This window comes from Chelonoidis abingdonii, chromosome 2, assembly GCF_003597395.2.
Source record: "Chelonoidis abingdonii isolate Lonesome George chromosome 2, CheloAbing_2.0, whole genome shotgun sequence".
Taxonomy (NCBI): Eukaryota; Metazoa; Chordata; order Testudines; family Testudinidae; genus Chelonoidis; species Chelonoidis abingdonii.
The window spans coordinates 302,372,647-302,392,857 of record NC_133770.1 but is presented as its reverse complement, the minus strand read 5'-3'; the positions used below and the strand labels follow the sequence as shown (position 1 = coordinate 302,392,857).

Sequence of the window (20,211 nt, the reverse complement as noted above, 5' to 3'; positions counted from 1 at the left end):
ACCATCAGCTCCACCCCCCACTGAGGTCGGAGCCCCTCCCACAGCCCCCCTTAAAGCCCCACCCCCACCCCGGGTGACTCAGTGCTTCTGCGGTCTCCAGCTGCTTTGGCTGGGCCAGGCCCTGTCCCCACTGCGTCCCCCTACAGATGGGGCAGGGCTGGAGACGCCCACTCCCAGGCTGCAGCAGGGGGCTCTGCCCTCCCGGTGGGCTGCGGCGGGGAGGGTCATGGGCTCTGGATGCGGAGCTGTTGGCTGACTTGTTCCCACTGCCCGTAGCAGCCACGGCCCAGCCCCAGAGCGCAGCTCTCAGCTGTGCCAGGCATCAGGGTGCTGCACCTTTGCCCAGTGCGTGGGCACCCTGGGGGGCCAGGGGCTGCAGGGAGCCCCCCCCCACTCACATTGACTGGAGCCGGAGCTGGGGAAACCCCACGGGCCCATCGGGTCTGTCCCTGGGGCCCCTCTGCCCCAGTCCCCGGGTTCTGCCCATCCTGCTCTGAAATGAGCCCACACCCTGGGGGAGGCGGGGGGGCGACTTCCAGTCCATTGCCGGGGGTTTCTCCAGGATCTTCCACCCAAATGGTCCCTTTCGCCATCCCCCACCTTACGCAGCCCTGCTCCATGCCCCACACCCGGCTGTCTCTTCCCCACATCTCTGGGGCTGTCGGGGGAGTGCAGCCCCCTGGGGGGGTGCAGGGTGGACCTGGCCTCAGCACCAGGGATCGGGGAGCTCTGTGGAGACACTGGTTCCAGGCACCACTTTCAGCTGGAAGGGCAGCGAGACGGTGCCACGAAACCTGAGCTGCTGCCAGGCTGCCTGTGTCTGACCCCCAACCAGGCCTGGCACAGCTGGACATGCGGGGGCTGGGGTCGGCCTGTCTACCCAGTGCGTCCTCTGGGCTGGCACAGGGGGGCGTGGTGGGGTCAGGGCTGGCCCTGGCACAGGGAGATGTGGCTCACGGGCCCCACTGGGAGGGGCCATCTCCAGCACCCCACGCAGGGCCCCAGCTGGATGCTGGCTGCGTGTGGCTGGCTGACCCCCAGCCCTACACCCATGGCTGAAGCATCCCGAGCTCTTGGGGCTGGGGCCTGGTACCAGGCTCCCACACGCCCGCTGGCTGGCAGAGGTGGGCACCGGGGTGGGAGCCAGGACCCCACACGGCCCCCACACCCTCTTTGCTCAGTGTCAGGGGGCCCCCTAATGGCAGTGCTGTCACTGCAGGGAGACCCTGGGCAAACCCCAGCACAGGGCGGTGAGGGGCTGGTCACCCTGCAGGCGCCCCCGGGAACGGCTTTCCCGGGGTGTCTCTTGTAGCAGGGGGTGCTCTGCACAGGAGCCAGGGCACTGGGCCCCCCACAGATTACCCTGCTGTGCCCCACGAGGTGCCCCCACTTGTGGGCCCCTCCCCAGGTAGGTGCACCCCCATGGCTTCCCCCCCAGAGAACGCCAGCCACTGGCTCCCCGCCAGAGAGGTCCTGGCTGGGCAGAGGTAGCCCCCACTGAGAGCATGTTCTGGCTCCTTGGTTACAGGAGCTGCCTCAAGACTGGCTCAGCTGGCTCCCCACAGCCCTGTGCCCCCGCGGCCCTGCCCAGCCACCCGGCACAGCTCCTGGCAGGGGAAGGGGGCGTGATCCCCGACAGAGCCACCCTCCCGCAGGGCAGCCCCCACCCCCCCAGTGCAGCAATGCTCCCCCACCCCCACAGCGCCCCTCAGTACAGCGATGCCCCCACAGCCCTGTGCCCCCGCAGCCCTGCCCCACAGCACTGCCCGGACACCCGGCACAGCTCCCAGCAGCGGAAGGAGGTGCGATCCCCGACAGAGCCACCCTCCTGCGGGGCAGCCCAGAGCCCCTCAGTGCAGCGACGCCCCCTCATCCCCCCATTGGTCCCCACCCCCCAGCCCCCCCAACAGTGGCAGCACGTCACCACAGCCAAAACAGTCCCCGCAGTGCAGCGATGTAACCTGCCCCCGACAGCTCCCCCAGTGCAGCGACGCCCCACACCCTACATCCCCAGTGCAGTGACAGCCCATGCCCCCAACAGCCCCGCACCCGTGCAGTGAGGCCCATGCCCTGCAACAGCCCCCAGTGCAGTGACATGCCCCCCCTGCCCCCAACAGCCCGCCAGTGCGGCAACGCCCCACTACCCGCCGACAGCCCCCCCCAGTTGCAAGCAACACGCTCCTGCCCCCAACAGCGCCAGTGCAGCGAAGCCCATAGCCCTGCCACGCCCCCACAATGCGTTGGGCCCACGCCCCCCTGCCGCCACAGCCCGCCCAGTGCAGCAAACGCCATAGCCCTACACGCCCCCCAGTGGCAGTGACACCCCCTACCCCCAAACCCGCCCAGTGCAGCGACGCCCCATAGCCCGCCACAGCCCCAGTGCGCGACACAGCCCTGCCCCAACAGCCGCCAGTGAGCGCCCATAGCCCTGCCAGCCCCAGTGCCAGGACATCCTCCTACCCCCAACAGCCCGCCATGCAGTGAGGCCCACAGGCCTGCCCACACCCCCCCAGTGCAGTGACATGCCCCCTACCCCAACAGCCTGCCCAGTGGCAGCGACGCCTCATATGCCTGCCACAGCCCCGCCCAGTGCAGTGCAGCCCCTGCCCCCAACAGCCCGCCCAGTGCGGTGACGCCCCACAGGCTGCCACAGCCCCAGTGCAGCGACATCGCCCCTGCCCAACCGCACCGCCCATGCAAGTGAACCACGCCATCTGCCACAGCCCCCCCCAGTGCAGGGACATGCCCTGCCCAACAGCCGCCCAGTGCAGCGAATGCCCCACCCTGCATGGACCCACCAGTCCCCACAGCCCACCATCTCTCAATCGCAGCTCCCCACCCCCCACACAGCTTGCCCCTCCTTGGGCAGCATCGCACCAGCACAGACCCCACCCTCCCAGGACCTTTGCCATACAAACAGAGCCCCAGTAGCTGCTGCTCCTGTGCAGGTTCCCAGCAACTGTCTGCAGGGAGCGACTGCTCCAGGCAGCCCCTTCAGGGGTCTCTTGTGGTGCGGGGGCCTCTGCCCTATTGGAGACGCCCCCGTTCCAAAGGGATCTTCACAAACAGGGCAACTGGGGGGACAAAAGGGCAGAGAAATTCAATACTGTTAAGTTGTAGGTGATGCCATTGGATAAACGGTCATCCCAAGAGACGTGCATAATGGGCTCTCAAGGCAGCTGTTTCCCACGCAAGAACGGATCTTTGGAGTCCGCTGGGAGATTCTCTGAAAACAGCCACTCATGTGCAGCGGCAGCCAAAAAAAAGCGAAGCTGGAATCATTAGGAGGACAGATAACAGGACAGAAAATATCACATTGCGCTATATAAATCCATGGTCCCACAGCTTGAATGCTGCATGCAGATCCTGGTCACCCTGTCATGGAGTTGGGGAGTCCGGCCCGCAACCCCTCTTCTGGACTCACAGTTGACTCTTAACCAGCCAGTAAAACAGAGGTTATTGGAACGGGAACGCAGGTTTACAGCAGAGCTTGGCAGGCAACTCAGGACACTCCATCGAGTCCTTCTGGGGGTTCAGGGGCTTGGACCTAGCTAGGATACCCTGATTCTTCCACACAGCCAACCCAAACTGCCCCTCCTCCACCGGCCTGATTTCTTTGTCCAGCTTCCTGGGCCAAGGTCCTGACCCCCTCCCTCCCTGCCTGGCTCAGGTTACAGGCTTAAAGATCCTGTCCCTCACCTAAAGACATCCCCTGCTCTCCCATCCCCCACACCGACAGCCCCTACTCCATCACAACCCCACCTCAGAAAAGAGACACAGGAACTGGAAAAGGTTCGAAGAAGGACAACAAAAACGATTAGGGGTGTGGAACGGCTTCTCTAAGGGAGAGATTACAAACCCTGGGACTGCTCAGCTTGGAAAAGAGATGACTAACAGGGGTAAGGCAGAGGACTATAAAATCATGACTGGGGTGGAGAAAGTGCCTAGAGAAGAGTTATTTACCCTTTCCCACAGCACAAAAACACAGAGGTCACCCGATAACATTAACAGGCAGCGGGTTTAATACAAAACAAGAGAAATATTTTTTTCACCCACTGCACAACTAACCTGGGGAACTCACTGCCGTGGGATGTTGTGATGGCCAAGATGGTCAGGGATGAAATCCCATGTTTGGGCAACCCTCAACCTCTGACTGCAGAAGCTGGGAGTGGAGACCAGGGGTGGGTCACTCCATAATTGCTCTGTTCTGTTCACTCCATCTGAAGCTCTGATACAGATGAGCGCTGGAGACAGGAGCCTGGGCTAGCTGGTCTGTGCTCTGGCCCAGTACGGCTGCTCACATGTTCCCACAACATGGTCCAGATATTTATAGCTTCTGTTCATGGAATTTAAGGCCAGAAGGGCTCACTGTGACCACCCGATCGGACCCTCCCCCCCCTCCCCCCACGTCGCATCCAGTGACTCCTGCAGCAAACCCAGAACTCCGAGCTGAGCCACAGCAGGGCCATCCTGTCTGGATTTCCAGTCCCTATCCCAGAATCACAGAAATGTGGGGCTGAAGGGACCTCAAAAGAGCGTCAAGTCCAGCTCCCCACGCTGAGGCAGGGCCAAGTAACCCTACACCAGCCCTGTTCTTAAAAACCACCACCAACGCGGGGACCCCACAACCTCCCTGAGATACCTGTTCCAGAGCTTAACCCCCAAGAGTGGGGAAGTAGTGGCCATGAGAACGACAGATCCCCACCCAGTAAAAACATTACCTCACCCACCTTCTCTCCCACCTATCCTGGGCCCTTCACACCTCACCACCACTTCCACTGACCGCGCAGGTTGGGTTTGCGACCCGTTATAACCGCCAGATCCCGTTCAGCCATTCCCCACTCAGCCAGTTACTCCCCGGCTTGTGGCTGTGCATTTGATTTTTCCTTTCTAGGTGAAGTACTTGGCACTTGTCGATTGAATTTCATCTTGCTGATTTCAGACCAATTCTCCTGTTTGCCACGGGCCTTTTGAATTCTAATCCTGCCCTCCAAAGCGCTTGCAACCCCTCCCAGCTCGGTGTCACCTGCACATTGTATAAGCCTAAACTTCCCTGGATGAGCTGTTCCAGTGGTTAATTCCCCTGCCTGACAGTAAACTGCACCTTGCCTGGCTTCGACTTCCCAACATCAAATCTCATCCTGCCTTTTACAGCCAGACCCAAGAGCCGTCTGCCATCAGAAATCGGCTCCTCTGTAAGTGCCCAAGTCGCCTCTAAAACGTCTCTTGGATGAGCTAACTGGACAGTTTCTTTAGTCTCTGCCTTGAGGCCATGTTCCACACCACACACCAGCCTCGCAGAGCTTTTCTGAATCCTTCCCAGTTTGCCAACATCCTTGTTGAAGTGCCACCACCCAGGGATGGGCCCACCAATGCCATACACAGAGGTCACAGCACCTCCGTGTCCTACTCGATGGTTCCCAGGATCACGTTCACACTATAGCCCCAGCATCGCGCGGGGAGCTCAGGGTCACACCCCCTATGTGCATTCCAGCAGCCCGCCTCAAATCTGACACATGGGGCGCACAGGCTCTGTTCCCAATCGCATGACCCTGCACAGAAACACGCCCGGCCCCCTTGTGGATTAAACACGTGCGGTTCAGAGGAACCTCCCGTACCAAACGATCCAGACTGGCTGTCCCTGTATTTACCACACCAGCAACTTGGTGTAGGCGCAAATGTTACCAGCAGTGATTGTCTGTTTTCTCCCAGATGATGGATAGATACTGAATAGCGCTGGGCTGAAACCAGATCCCACTAGAAACACGCCCACGGGGTGACGGTCCCCCATGCACGATGGCTGCTGGTGATCTGCCAATCCAGCTGCACTGTTCACACAGCAGCTGCCTCTCACTATGTCCAGAGGGGGAGAGCTATGACCATCTGCCCAGAGAAAGCGTATTGGCACAACGAGCACCCTACCTGCGATCCGGATCACAGCTCTCTCCGCCGGATCCAGCACGGTCCCGCTGCCCGAGGACGACTTGGTTCTTTTGGTTCTCTGGTGCTTGGCCAGGTTCCAAGGGAGAGTGTCCCCAGGGCTAGGGGAGCTGCTGCTACCACTTGAACTCTCCTCTGCCATCCTGGACTTCTCCTTCCTGCCAGCAGACATCAACTCCTGCAGAGTAGGAGAGCGTCAGAGCCCAGATCCCCCAGCCCACTCTGCCCTGGCACATCCTGCTGCAGCAGCCATGGAACGCACCAGCGACCCCAACGCATCCCAGCCTGACCCGCATTCAGGAGTCTAGCCTCTGTGCACACCCATCCACCCAGTGTCTCCTACAGCTGACCACCCAACACACAGTTGGCCCATCTAATACACCAGCACAGCTTGTATGCACACCCGTCCACCCGGTGTCTCCTACACCCAACACACTCTGCCCATATAATAAACCAGCACAATCTGTGCACGCTCACCCGCCCAGTGTCTTCTACACTTGGCCACCCAACACAGTGTGCCCATCTAATACACCAGCACAACCTCTGTGCACTCCTACCCACCCAGTATCTTCTACATCCAATCAGCCAACAGTCTGCCCATCTAATACACCAGCACAGCTTGTGCGCATATCTGTCCACCTGGTATCTCATCCACCCAACCACCTAACACGTAGTCTGCCCATCTAATACACCAGCACAAACCCTATGCACACTCATCCGCTCAGTGCTTCCTACATCCAACCACCCAACACAGCGTGCATATCTAATACACCAACACAATCTGTGCACACTCGATCGCCGAACACACAGGCTGCCAATCTAATACAGCTTGTGTGCACACCTGCCCACCTGGTGTCTCCTACATCCGACCATGCAACACAAAGTCTGCCCAGCTAATTCACCAGCACAATCTGTGCACACCCACCTACCTGGTGTCTCCTACACCCGACCGCCGTCTAAGGCAGCACTAGGTCTAGGGGCACCACTGTGCCAGGAGCCTGGACAGACAGGAAGCAGTGGAGAATGTAAGAGCAGGGCTGTTGGGTCCTAGAGAGACCCAAATGCAGCACAGTCTGAGGGAAGGGATTGGCTGCTGGGGTCTCTGGGAAGGGGTGGGGGAAGGAACTCACCTGTGAGTGTGACTCTTTCCCCCCGGCAGCGTGAGGGCTGTCAGGGCTGGGTTGGGTGAGGTGCTGGGGGTGTGGGGGGAGGCTGGCTGCCTACCTGCTGAGGAATGACAGTGAAAGTAACTCACTTCCTCGCAGGCAGCCAGGATTGCAATGGTCACACACGGCTGGGCTGGGGATAGCCAGATAGCATGTGTGAAAGATCAGGACAGGGGGTTGGGGTAGGGTGAGCAGATGTCCCACTTTTATAGGGACAGTCCCAATTTTTGGGTCTCTTTCTTATACAGGCTCCTATTCCCCCCACCCCACCCCCGGCTCTGATTTTTCACACTTGCTGTCTGGTTACCCTAGGTGGGGGTAATTTGTACTACATAAGACAAAGCCCCAAATAATCGGAACTGGCCTATTAAAATCAGGACATCTGGATCTGTCACCTTGCGGGGAAGCATGTCTCTCCCCTGGACTGGCAGTGGTCCTCTCATCCGGGGGGAGCGCCACAGGCGCAGGATGAGCTGCTGTGGCTCCATGGGTGCCCCGTCCCTGCAGATCACGATGCTGTGCTAACTTCACATGGTCCGTTGGGCTGGCGGTTTGGCCGGCTCGTAGCTCAGATAGACGTGTGATCAAGACTGAGCGGTTTGCTGCGCTGTTGCCACTCTTGCCACCTCAATAGGTGGATTTTGGGGTCCTGCATTTTCCCCTATCTCCTCCTCTTACTGCCACGCTGCATTTGACTCAGCGGCTTGGAAAAGGGCTGAGCCAAGTCAATGATAAGCACTGTATGGCGGTTGGCCATTGCTTAGCACATTGAGTAGTAGCACCCGAAAAAAGACATGCTAGCGTATTACACATCCTGATTCTGTATAATATATTCAATTAATTTCTTTATATCTAATATATCAATAATTAAAAACTAATCCTTGTTTCAATACCTCTTCATAGAAATTTCCAATAAAATGTTGACAAATTTAAAACATTATAATATTTGCATCATTCTGTCAAACCAGAATTGCTTCTATAGTGCTACTTCTTTAGTGGTAGTCCATCAGCGTTACAGCGGCTTAACTACGTTAAACTGGTTTTAATAACATGCGTGTGGCAAGTTTTCCAGTAGTGTAAGCTTATGTTTGTGTTGCTAAGAGCAAGACAGACAGAGGGGCACCAGTTTAATAATCCCGTCTAGGGCACCATAAATCCTAAGGACAGCCCTGCCGACCACCCAACACACAGTCGGCCCATCTAATACACCAGCACAGGCTCTGCTAACACCTGTCCGCCGAGCGTCTCCTACACCTGATGACCCAACACAAAGTCTGCTCATTTAATACACCAGCACAATCTGTGCACACTCACCTTCCCAGGATCTCCTTGTGACCAAGTGGGAATGTTCTTCATCTGTTCTGTGAATGCTGAGTGGGGAGTATTAACCTGGGAAGGGTGCAGGGAAGTTTTGCTGGGATGGCCTTGGGGAAGGGAGGATACTTGAGCATGTAACATGAGAACCCAGGAGGGGGGTTGGAGGCCAGGTAACACCTCTGCTCGGGACACTGGACAAAGGACACAAAGGCTGGGGGAGGAGCCGGGGTGAGGCTGAGCGAGAGACGGAAGGGAGTTTTCAGGTTTGGAGCTGGCTGGAAAGAATGCGGGGCACCCCGACCAACAGAGCTGTGGCCTCCCTGAGGCCCCTAAATAGACCTAACTGAGGAGTTCCTGTTGTCTGTACCAGCAAGACCTGTTTTGGACTGTGTTCCTGTCGTCTAAATAAACCTTCTGTTTCACTAGCTGGCTGAGAGTCACGGTGAATGGCAGGAAGCCGGGAGTGCCGGGCCTTGAGTCCCCCACACTCTGTGACACTTCTACACCCGATCAGACAAAACAGTCTACTCATCTAATACACTAGCACAGTTTATGTGCACACCTGTCCACCCAGTGTCTCCTACACCCGACCACCCAACACAGTCTGACCAGCTAATACACCAGCACAATCTGTTCACACTCATCCACCCAGTATCTCCTACACTATTACCCAACAGTCTATCCATCTCATACACCAGCACAGCCTCTGTGAACACCTGTCCGCCGGGTGTCTCCTACACCCAACCAGCCAACACACTGTACCAATCTAATACAGCAGAGAATCCTGACACACCTTATAGACTAACAGACGTTTTGGAGAGTGAGCTTTCGTGGGTGAATACCCACTTCGTCAGACGCAGGTAGTGGAAATTTCCAGGGAGGATGAGGCCCTGTTCTCGCAGTTGAGGTGTGAAAACTAAGAGAGGAGAAACTGGTTCTGTAATTGGCAAGCCATTCACAGTCTTTGTTTAATCCTGAGCTGATGGTGTCAAATTTGCAGATGAACTGAAGCTCAGCAGTTTCTCTTTGAAGTCTGGTCCTGAAGTTTTTTTTGCTGCAGGATGGCCACCTTAAGGTCTGCTATAGTGTGGCCAGGGAGGTTGAAGTGCTCTCCTAGGTAGAACAGGGCCTCATCTTCCCTGATTGAATTAACCTCATTATCTCTAGCTTGCTTGCTAGCATATATTATATATATACACACACATATATACACACACCTGCCCCTGGAAATTTCCACTACATGCATCCGACGAAGTGGGTATTCACCCATGAAAGCTCATGCTCCAAAATGTCTGTTAGTCTATAAGGTGCCCTAGGATTCTCTGCTGCTTTTACAGATCCAGACTAATACGGCTACCCCTCTGATACTTGACAATCTAATACACTAGCACAGCCTCTGCAATGTCTCCTACACCTGACTACCCAACACACAGTCTGTCCATCTAATACCCCAGCACAGCTTGTGTGCACATCCATCCACCTAGTGTCTCCTATACCTGACCATCACAGCCTCTGTACATACCCTGTGTCTCCTACACCCAACAATGCAACACTCTGACCGGCTAATACACCAGCAGAATCTGTGCACACTCATCCACCCAGGGTCTCCTGCACCCAACCACCCAACACACACTGTGAGCATGTAACACCAGCACAATCTGTGCACACTCATACACCCAGCATCCTCTACACCAGACCATCCAACATACAGTCTGCCCATCTAATACACCAGCACAATCTGAGCACACCCATCTGCCCGCTATCTCCTACATCCGACCGCAGAACACACAGCCTGTAAATCTAATACAGCTTGTGTGCACACCCGCTCACCTGGTGTCTCCTACACCTGATTACCCAACACACAGTCTGCTCATCGAACATGACAGCACAATCTGTGCACATCCATCTTCCCAGTATGTTGTACACCCAATCAGCCAACTCAGTCTGCCCATCTAATGTACACTCATACACCCAGCGTCCCCTACACCAGAGCATCTATACATACATTTAGTCTGCCCATCTAAAATACCAGCACAGCTTGTGTGCACACCCACCCACCCAGGGTCTTCTACACCCCACCACCCAACACATAGTCTGCCCATCTAATACACCAGCACAAATGGGAATTGTGTGATCATGGGAGACTTTAAATTCCCGGGTATAGACTGGAGGACAAGTGCTAGTAACAATAACAGGGCTCAGATTTTTCTGGATGCGATAGCTGATGGATTTCTTCACCAAGCAGTTGAAGAACCAACAAGAGGGGATGCCATTTTAGATTTGGTTTTGGTAAGTAGTGAGGACCTCATAGAAGACATGGTTGTAGGGGACAACCTTGGTTCGAGTGATCATGAGCTAATTCAGTTCAAACTAGATGGAGGTGATCAAACAAAAATATGATCTGGGATTAGGGTTTTTGGACTTAAAGGGCTAATCCTTTAAAGATTAAGAATTAAGTTAGGGAAGTGGATTGACTGAAGAAACTGTGGATCGCTAAAGGCGGAGAAGGCCTGGAATGTAACTTCAATGCAATAGTTGCAGAACTAGTCAGAATACTGCATCCCAAAAAAAGAGGGAAAAATTCATAGCAGGAGGTTGTAGACCGGAGCAGATGAGCAAGCATCTCATGAGAGCAGAATTAAGAAAAAGCGCAAAAAGCCTACGCAGGAATGAAGATGGAGTGATCAGCAAAGAAAGCTCCGTAGTGAGGTCAGAACTGTAGGGATTGAGTTGTAGAAATATGAGCAAAACATTGTAGAGTTGGACTTGCAAAGGGAAATTAAAACCAGTAGTAATAGGTTCTATAGCATATAAACAGAAGACCAAGAAGAGATACTTAATTTCTCATTAAACACTGAGTGGGTGGAATGGAGGTTAAGGGAAAGTCTAGGTCATAGTCCAATAGCTAAAACAGATACTTTCCCTCATAGCTTTAATGAGGCTAATGAGGAGCTTAGGGATAATTGGTAGATTGACAGAAGGAATGAGGCTAATGGAGGTTAGATATTACCTTATAACATCCGAGTAAGAAGCCAACTCGAACAGCTTAATGGGACTAAATTCAGAAGGCCCAGATAATCTTCATCCAAGAATATTAAATTGAATCTGCACTGTGAAATTGCAAGCCATTAGCAAGAATTTTTAATGAATTGTAAATCTCAGGGTTGTACTTGTAGCTGGAATAAATGCTAACGATAGTTCCTATCGTTTAAGAAAGGGAAAAAACGTGATCCGAGTAACTATAAGGCCTGTCAGTTTGACATCTATAGTATTATAAAGGTCTTGAAACAAATTTTGAAGAAATAATAGTTATAAATCAGATTGAGTGTCATGGAAATTGGGTAAATACACCATGGTTTTACAAAAGGTAGGATCTTGCAAACCACCTGATTTCCTTTCTTTGGAAGGTAACAGATTTTAGACAAGAACACAATTGGATCCTAATTTACCTCGATGTTCAGTAAGGGCGATTTGATAGGGTTTCCAACTATTGAGGAGATTATTAGCTATAGTTTGGAGAAGATGGGATGTAAATATGAAAATGAAAGGTGGGATAAGGAACTGTTAAGGGGAGACTACAACGGGTTGTACTGAAGGGTGAAACTGTCAGGCTGGGAAGGGTCGTTACTAGTGGAAGTTGCCTCAGGGATTTCAGTTGGGGCACCAATCTTATTTAATCTTTTTAATTACGACCCTTGGCAACAAGAATAAGGCGGGAATTGTGCTGATATACTGTTTGGTGGGATGACACAAAGCTGGGATGGGTGTGCCATTACAGTAAAGGCTATCTGGATATTCATACTGGAAGATCTGGATGACCTTGTAAAACTGGGATAATAGTAATTATAGGATGAAATTTAAAGTGAGAAGTGCACGGTCGGCATTTTAGTGGGTGAATCAGAGATTTTAGTTATAACAATTGGGGACACATCAGTTGGATAGTACAGGAGGAGAAAGGACCTTGGGAGTATGGTTGATCACAGATGATTATTAGCCGACATGTAGATGGCCATTAATAAAGCTAATGGCGGTTTAGGAATGCATTTCAGGCTGAGGTAATTTCCAGCAACAGAATAAGGAGGTGTTAGTACCTGTTTACAGAGGCACTGTCACTGGTGAGACCTCAATCGATACTGTGTGCCAGTTTCCTGGTTCTCCCATGTTAAGTAAGGAGAATTCAAAACCTGGAAGAAGGTACATGTGAAGGGCTACTAGGATGAATTCCAGAATGGAAACCTCTGTCTTATGAAAGGAGACTCAAAGAGCTTTTGGCTTGTTAGCCTAACACAAAAGAAGGCTGAGGGGAATATGATTGCTCTTCATAAAGATATCGAGGGATAAATATCAGGGAAGGGAGAGGAATTATTTCAGCTTAGTACAATGTTAGACACTAAGAACAAATGAGGTATTAATTAACTGGACCACTAGATAAGTTTAGATTGATATATTAGATGAAGGTTCTAACCATTAGAAGTGAAGTTCTGTGAACAGCCTTCCAAGGGGAGTATGGGGCTAAAGACATATCTAGCTTCAAGAATAACTTGATAAGTTTATGGAGGGGATTGGGTATTGATGGGATAGCCTAACTTGGCTAATTGGATTTCTTTGATTATCAGGCAGGTTAAGTTATTGGCCCGTGTGTTCAATGTTGTCATGGTGATGTTAGATTGGGTGAAGAATCGTGAGTTCTGCTAGAGAATTCCTTTCCTGGGTGTCTGTTCGTTGAGTCTTGCCATCACATGCTCAGTTGTTGTTAGCTGATCGGCCATATTTTGGGGTCATGGAGAGGAAATTTCCTCCGGGCAGATTGGCAGGATGGCTCTGGAGGTTTTCGTCCCTTCTCTCTGCAGCATGAGGACAACGGGTCACTTTTTGGAGGATTCTCTGGCAGCTTTGAAGGTCTTTGCAAAACGACAATTTGAAGACTTTTTCAATACTCGACGTAGGTTAGGGTTTTGTCAGAGTGGGTGGCTCTGTATTGTTTCAGGGAGTCTTAGTAGCTAGAGATCATTATTGGTATCTTCTGACCTTAAATCTATGAGTCTATGGACGCACAATCGTGCACAACTACCACTGGTGTCTCCTACATCCTGACATTGCCAAATGAAGTTCTGCCATCTAATACATCCCAGCAACGATAACCTCTGTGAACATACCATTTCGGCCAGTCTCACTACACTCCGATCACTCCAAGACATCTGCCCATATAATACACCAGAAGAATCTGTGCCAACAAATTGGTCGTGTGTCTCCGTACATCGAACCAGTCAACACAGTCTTGCCCATACTAAATACATGACCAGCACAGCTTTGCGCACACCCATCCAGCTGGTGTCTATCCTTTTTATGCCCAGCCACTCCAATCACACAGTCCCTGCCCCTCTTAATACACTAAGCCAGCCTCTGTGCACACCCACCCATCCCCCAGTGTTCTCCTATAGCCTGATGACCCAACACATCAACTGTCATTCCACACACCAGATACAGTCTGTGCAACTACCCCCCATTTCGGTGTCTCCCACCCAAACCACGCCAAAAACCACCACAGTCTATCACTCATCTAATGACATTTCCAGCACAAACAAAACTGAACAATAAACCGAGCCTCCAAATGACCTGACCCTTTGTGTCACTCAACTTGATTACTAGCTGCCAACTAGAACAATGGACCATTGATCACTACCCTGAGCCTGACGATTAGCCAGCTTTCTATCCACCAATATTGGTTCAATGTATTTCAATTAATGATCTGGAGGATGGCCGTGGATTGTCACTCTTTAGCAAGTTTGCAGATGACACTAAATCGGGGGAGTGTAGATACTCTGGAGGGGTAGGGTATAGGATACAGATGGATCCTAGATCAAATAGAGGTATTGGGCTCAAAGAAACCTGATGAGGTTCAACAAGGACAAAGTGCAGAAGTCTCACTCTGGACAATTAGATTACCATCAACTGCTACAGGACTAGGGACCGTAGTGGCTAGGTGTCCAAGCAGTTCTGTGCAGAAAAGGATCCAAGGGGTTTACAGGATTGAGAAGCTGGTATATTTGATCACAGTTTGCCTTTGTTGCCAAGAAGGCTAACAGCATTTTGGGCTGTATAAGTAGTGGGCATATAGCGATCGAGGATGTTGATCATGCCCCCTCATTAATTCGTTGGTGATGCACATCTGAATACTGGGTCCAGTTTGGGTCCCAACCCTACAGAAGGATGGAAAAATTGGAAAGAGTCCAGCGGAGGTACAACAAAAATATAGGGGGCTGGAGCAATGACTTTATGAGGAGAGGCTGAGGGATAATGGGATTCGTTTAGTCTGCAGAAGAGAAGAGTGAGGGGGGATTTGAATAGCTGCTTTTGAACACCTGAGAAGTGGGCTTCCAAGAGGTGAGATCTATTCTTCTCAGTGGTAGCAGATGACAGAACAAGGAGCAATGGTCTCAAGTTGCAGTGGGGGAGGTTTAGGTTGGATATTAGGAAAAACTTTTTCAGTAGGAGGGTAGTGAAGCACTGGAATGGGTTCCCTAGGGAGGTGGTGGAATCTCCTTTCTTAGAGGTTTTGAAGGTCAGGTTTGACAAAGCCCTGGCTGGGATGATTTAGTTGGTGTTGGTCCTGCTTTGAGCAGGGGGTTGGACTAGATGACCTCCTGAGATCCCTTCCAACCCCGATATTCTATGATCACCAAACACACAGTCTGCCCATCTAATACACCAGCACAGCCTGTGCTCACCCCCGCTCTTCTGTCCATGAGTCAACCACACAGCCTCAATGTCTGTCACTACCAAGCCTTGAATCCACGGTACTCTGCCCTTCAACGTGTTACAACCCAGTCTCTCTCACTCACATATGGGTCCTGCTCCTGGGTCCCCACTGTGCCAAGTACCAAAAATCTTGTTCCACCCCAGCCTGTGTCCAGCCTCCCATCAAAACCCCACTGCAGTGCTCCTTCACACCTCCAGAGCCTCTTCCCAGCCCCCAGCCTCCTGCGGGTCTGGTGCCTGTGAGGAGTGAGCAAACCACCCGCAGGGAGCATCCACAGCCTACCTGAGCCATTGGGTAGCTGTGCCCACCCCCCATGTCCCTGTGGGGCAAGGCCAAACCCCAGGTGGGATGCTCTCAGGGACCAGAATGCCTCACACAGCTGTTCAGAAGAACATGCCTAAGGCATGAAGGTGAAATGCCAGAAGTAGAACTGACCACACCACCTTTGCTCTGCCCCTTGTGTCTGCGCTACGAGACAGCCCATCACTGCATGTCCCTGCACTGTGGTTCCCTCACACAGGGCCCAGGACAGACCTGCTCTGGGAGGTGGGTTTAAAAAACCATCCTGAAAAAAACAGAATTCTCTCCAGTGGCATCATACTGACATCTCAGTTCAGAGGCAGCCACAGCGGCGTGACTCCAGGCCCCAGCCCTGCCCTGCACGAAGGGTGTGCCAGGAGTTCTCCTGGGGTGCACTGCACTCAGACAGGGAGCGAGGAGGAGATTGTTGCCCCAGCCCCACAGCAGCTACCTCCTCGCACTCCACATGCCCTGCATGGGGTTGGCTCTCCCTGGGTGGGTCACCCACTGGGCACAGGTCTGTCCCGTCCCGCAGCCACCCTGCAAGTGGGGTGTGCTGACATGGAGAAGCAGTGTGGGAGGATGGACAGACCACCATGCACCCACATGGGATGGCCTCATGGCTCAGGCACAGACGGAATTGTGCTCTCTGGGCTCTATCCCTGGCTTCACCCCAGGGGGCCATGTGATCTGGGGTGAAACCTGCCCCCTGCAGCCCAGAACCCCCTCTAAGCCTGCTGCTGCCCCAGGCCAGAGGGGACTGAGACCCCAGCTGTTAGCAAGCCATGTAACTGGTCACCACTCGCCGACCAGATATCCCCCGTCACCAAGCACAAGCCCATCCTATTGCCCCACGGCACAGCCAACGAGGAAGGAGAGAGCAGGGACAGACCCCTGCACTAAGACCAGCCACCAGCCATACAGCCCCACTGCACGAAAACACGCACCTGCACACACCTACAGCCCTACTGCACCCAAACCCCCACACGCCTACAGCTCCACACATCCCCACTGCACCCAAACCCCCACACCCCTACAGCCCCACACATCCCCACTGCACCCAAATACCCACACCCCTACAGCCCCACACATCCCCACTGCACCCAACCCCCCAACACATCTCCAGCCCCACACAGCCCACTGTACCCAAACACCCACACCCCTACAGCCCCACACAGCCCATTGCACCCAAACTCCCACACACCTACAGCCCCACATGCCTACAGTCCCACTGCACCCAAACCCCCGCACCCTTACAGCCCCACACAGCCCCACTGCACCCAACCCCCCACACATCTCCAGCCCCACACAGCCCACTGCACCCAACCCCCCACAGCCCCACACAGCCCACTGCACCCAAATGCCTACAGTCCCACTGCACCCAAACCCCCACATACCTACAGCCCCACACACCCCTACAGCCCCACACAGCTCAACTGCACCCAAACCCCCACACCCCTACAGCCCCACTGCACCCAAACCCCCACAAGTACATCCCCACACAGCCCCACTGCACCCAAACACCCACACACCTACAGCCCCACACAGCCTCACTGCATCCAAACACGCATCCACACACACCTACAGCCCCACTGCACCCAAACACCCACACGTACATCCCCACACAGCCCCACTGCACCCAAACAGCTACACACGTACAGCCCACACAGCCCCACTGCACCCAAACACCCACACACCTACAGCCCCACACAGCTCCACTGCATCCGCACACAGCTACAGCCCCCCTGCACCCAAACACCCACAGCCACCTGCACCCATTGCCCTACACACTCACAGACCCCCACGTGCACTGAACCCTGCATCTGCAGCCCCCCCCCCCCCCCCCGCCACACACACACACTCCCACGCACTGCCTGCAGCAGAGCTCGCACAGGCATTCTCCGGCATTAGCATAGCTGCTGCCACAATGTGCTCCATCTCCCAGGAACACCCACAGACGGGCCTTGACACATCCACACACAACTCCTTGCTCCACGGACACTGTCTCTGCTGCAAGGGGTCTCTGGTGCAGAGGCCATGGGGTGTCCCGAGGCTTGCAGCCCCTCCTGTCAATGCAGCACTGCCCTCGGGCAGATGCTGCCTGGCACAGAGAAGGCAGGTGCAAGATCCCTGAATGCAGGCCCCGATCTGCAATGCCAGGCCAGGATGCTGGCTCTGTGCTCAGTGGTCACAGCTCACAGCCATGTCACAGCGACCCCCACGGAAACACAGCATCAACCCAGGCTGGAGCCAAGGAGCAGGGGTCATGGCACGGACCCTGACTTGGGGGGAACCCCTTAGGCATGACCACCCAGCTGCCTTGCTCATGCCACCATACACCTTGGCACGCACCAGGCCCCACTGCCCTCCAGCACCCATGGGGCAGACGCTGCAGCAGCACAGCTACACGCAGCCACACAGCAGAGGATGTGGCCCTGTGCTTCACCCCACAGCTCTCCCACATCCCTGCCAAGCCCCCAGGCCCCTGGTACCCCCACCAAGCGCCCGGGCCTCCTGGCACCTCCTGCCACCAAGTCCCTAGGCCTCCCACATCTCTGTCAAGCCCCGAGCGCCTGCCGAGCCCCAGGGCCTCCTACGCCCCTACCAAAGTTCTGGGCCCCAGCACCCACACCAAGCCCCCCAGCCACTGGCACCCGACTCCAGACAGAATCCCTGCCAAGCCCCTGGGCACATCCCACTGATCTCCTGGGCCCCTGGCACCACAGCCCAGGCCTCCTACATCCCTGTGAAGACCCCAGGCCACTGGCACTCACACTGGGCCCCTGCCAAGCCTGCTGGGCCACTGGCACCCCCCCCCCCCATGAGCCCCTGGGATCCCCTGACCCCACATGGAACCCACAGACCTCCCACATCCCTACCAAGCCCCCGGGTCCCCTGCACACACCTCTGCACGCGTGCAGCCTGGCTGCTCAGGGGGGCCGTGCCGTGCCGTGCCGTGCCGTGCCGTGCCTGCCCCCCCCCCCCCGGGCCAGGCAGAGCAGCCTGGGGGGGAGGGGAGTTGCCATCTCCATCCCGGCTGGAGGAGCAGCCAGACTCGCACCTCCCCGTTGCCTTGGACACGGGCTCGGGCGCCAATCAGAGGCGGGCGGGGGAGCCCGGGGGCCACTGTGCACACAGGCGGCCGGCCGCCGGACAGACACCAAGCTGTGCGCGCACGTGCACACAGGCGGCAACGGACACCAGGCTGTGCGCGGCATTGTGCACACAGGCGACGGACGGAGCGGACACACGCTGCACACGCGAGATCCACTGTGCACACAGACGGACGGACACAGGGCTGTGCGCGCATTGTGCACACAGGCGGACGGATCGGAGGGACACACGCTGATGCACACTGTGCACACAGACGGACGGACAACAGGCTGTGTGCGCACCTTGTGCACCAACCAGTTGGACGGAAGCTGGACGGAACACAACGTCTTGCACTGCACTGTGCACACAGGCGGCGCGCATGGCCGGACAGACACAAGCGTTGCCAGCAACTGTGCACCCACGGGGCGGACGACACCATGCTGTGCGCTTGCGCACTTGTGCACATTGCGCGGAATGGACGGACGACACAGGCCTGTGCGCGCCACTGTGATGACACAGGCGGAACGAGACGGACGGACACACCTGCGCGCGCACTGTGCACACAGGCCGGACGCTGACGGACGGACAAGGCTGTGTGCCGCCACTGTCACGACAGGCGGGAACGGACGGACCGGACACACGCTGACGCGCGCACTGTGCACCAGGCGGACGGACGGACCGACACACGCTTGCGCGCACAGAACACTACTAGCAATTCAAGCGCGCAGGGAGGGGCTTGCCGCCGCCCGGCCGCTGGAGGAGGGAGGCAGGCGGAGCTCGCTGCCCCCGGCCCCCCCCAGCCCCATGCTCTGCCCGGCGCGGCGGCCCCGGACGCGGTGAGTGCGCGGGCGGGCGGTGGCGCTCTCGACGCGGCGGTGATGGGCCGGCCCCAGGCTGCCCGGGCTTCAGGCCTCGCTGGAGAGCCCCGGGGTGGGGGGGACCCTTGGCACCTGCGGATGCCCAGGCCCGGGCGGGCAGCCAAGCGGGGCGGGCGAGACCCCTGAGACATCCCATCCCGGGCTCCCCGCCCGCCCTGATTGGCGCCCCGAAGCCCGATGTCCAAGGCAAACGGGAGGTGCGAGTCCTGGCTGCTCCTCCAGCCCGGGAATGGAGATGGCAAACTCCCCTCCCCCAGGCTGCTCTGGCCTGGCCCGGGGGGGGGGCAAGGCACGGCACGCACGGCACGGACCGGCAACGGCCCCCCTGAGCAGCCAGGCTGCAACCGTGCAGAAGGTGTGGTGCAGGGGGACCCGGGGGCTTGGTAGGGATTGGGAAGGTCGTGGGTTCCATGTGGGGTCAGGGGGATCCCAGGGGCTCATGGGGGAGGGGGGTGCCAGTGGCCCAGCAGGCTTGGGCAGGGGCCCAGTGTGGAGTGCCAGGGCATCTGGGGTCTTCACAGGGATGTAAGAAGGCCTGGCTGTGGGTGCCAGGCCCAGGAGATCAGTGGGATGTGGCCCAGGGGCTTGGCAGGATTCTGTCTGGAAAGTCGGGTGCCAGTGGGCTGGGGGCTTGGTTGGGTGCTGGGCCAGAACTTTGGTAGCGTAAGGAGGCCCTGGGCCGGCAGGCGCTCGGGCTTGACAGAGATGTGGGAGGCCTAGGACTTGGTGGCAGGAGGTGCCAGGAGGCCCGGGCGCT

The 20,211-nt window shown here is 55.7% G+C and overlaps 1 protein-coding gene across 1 annotated transcript in view; it reads right to left on the bottom strand.

Moving 5' to 3' along the window:
* Window positions 1-3,762: 3,762 nt before the first annotated feature.
* LOC116838516 (uncharacterized) overlaps window positions 3,763-20,211 on the bottom strand; it is a 34,727-nt gene continuing 18,278 nt past the window's right edge. Inside the window, exons 4-5 of the mRNA XM_032803792.2 lie at window positions 5,923-6,118; window positions 3,763-4,244 (exon numbers count right to left, since the gene is read on the bottom strand). Coding sequence (XP_032659683.1) covers window positions 4,078-4,244; window positions 5,923-6,118 — 363 coding nt within the window. The 3' untranslated portion in view covers window positions 3,763-4,077. The remainder of the gene's footprint in view (window positions 4,245-5,922; window positions 6,119-20,211) is intronic.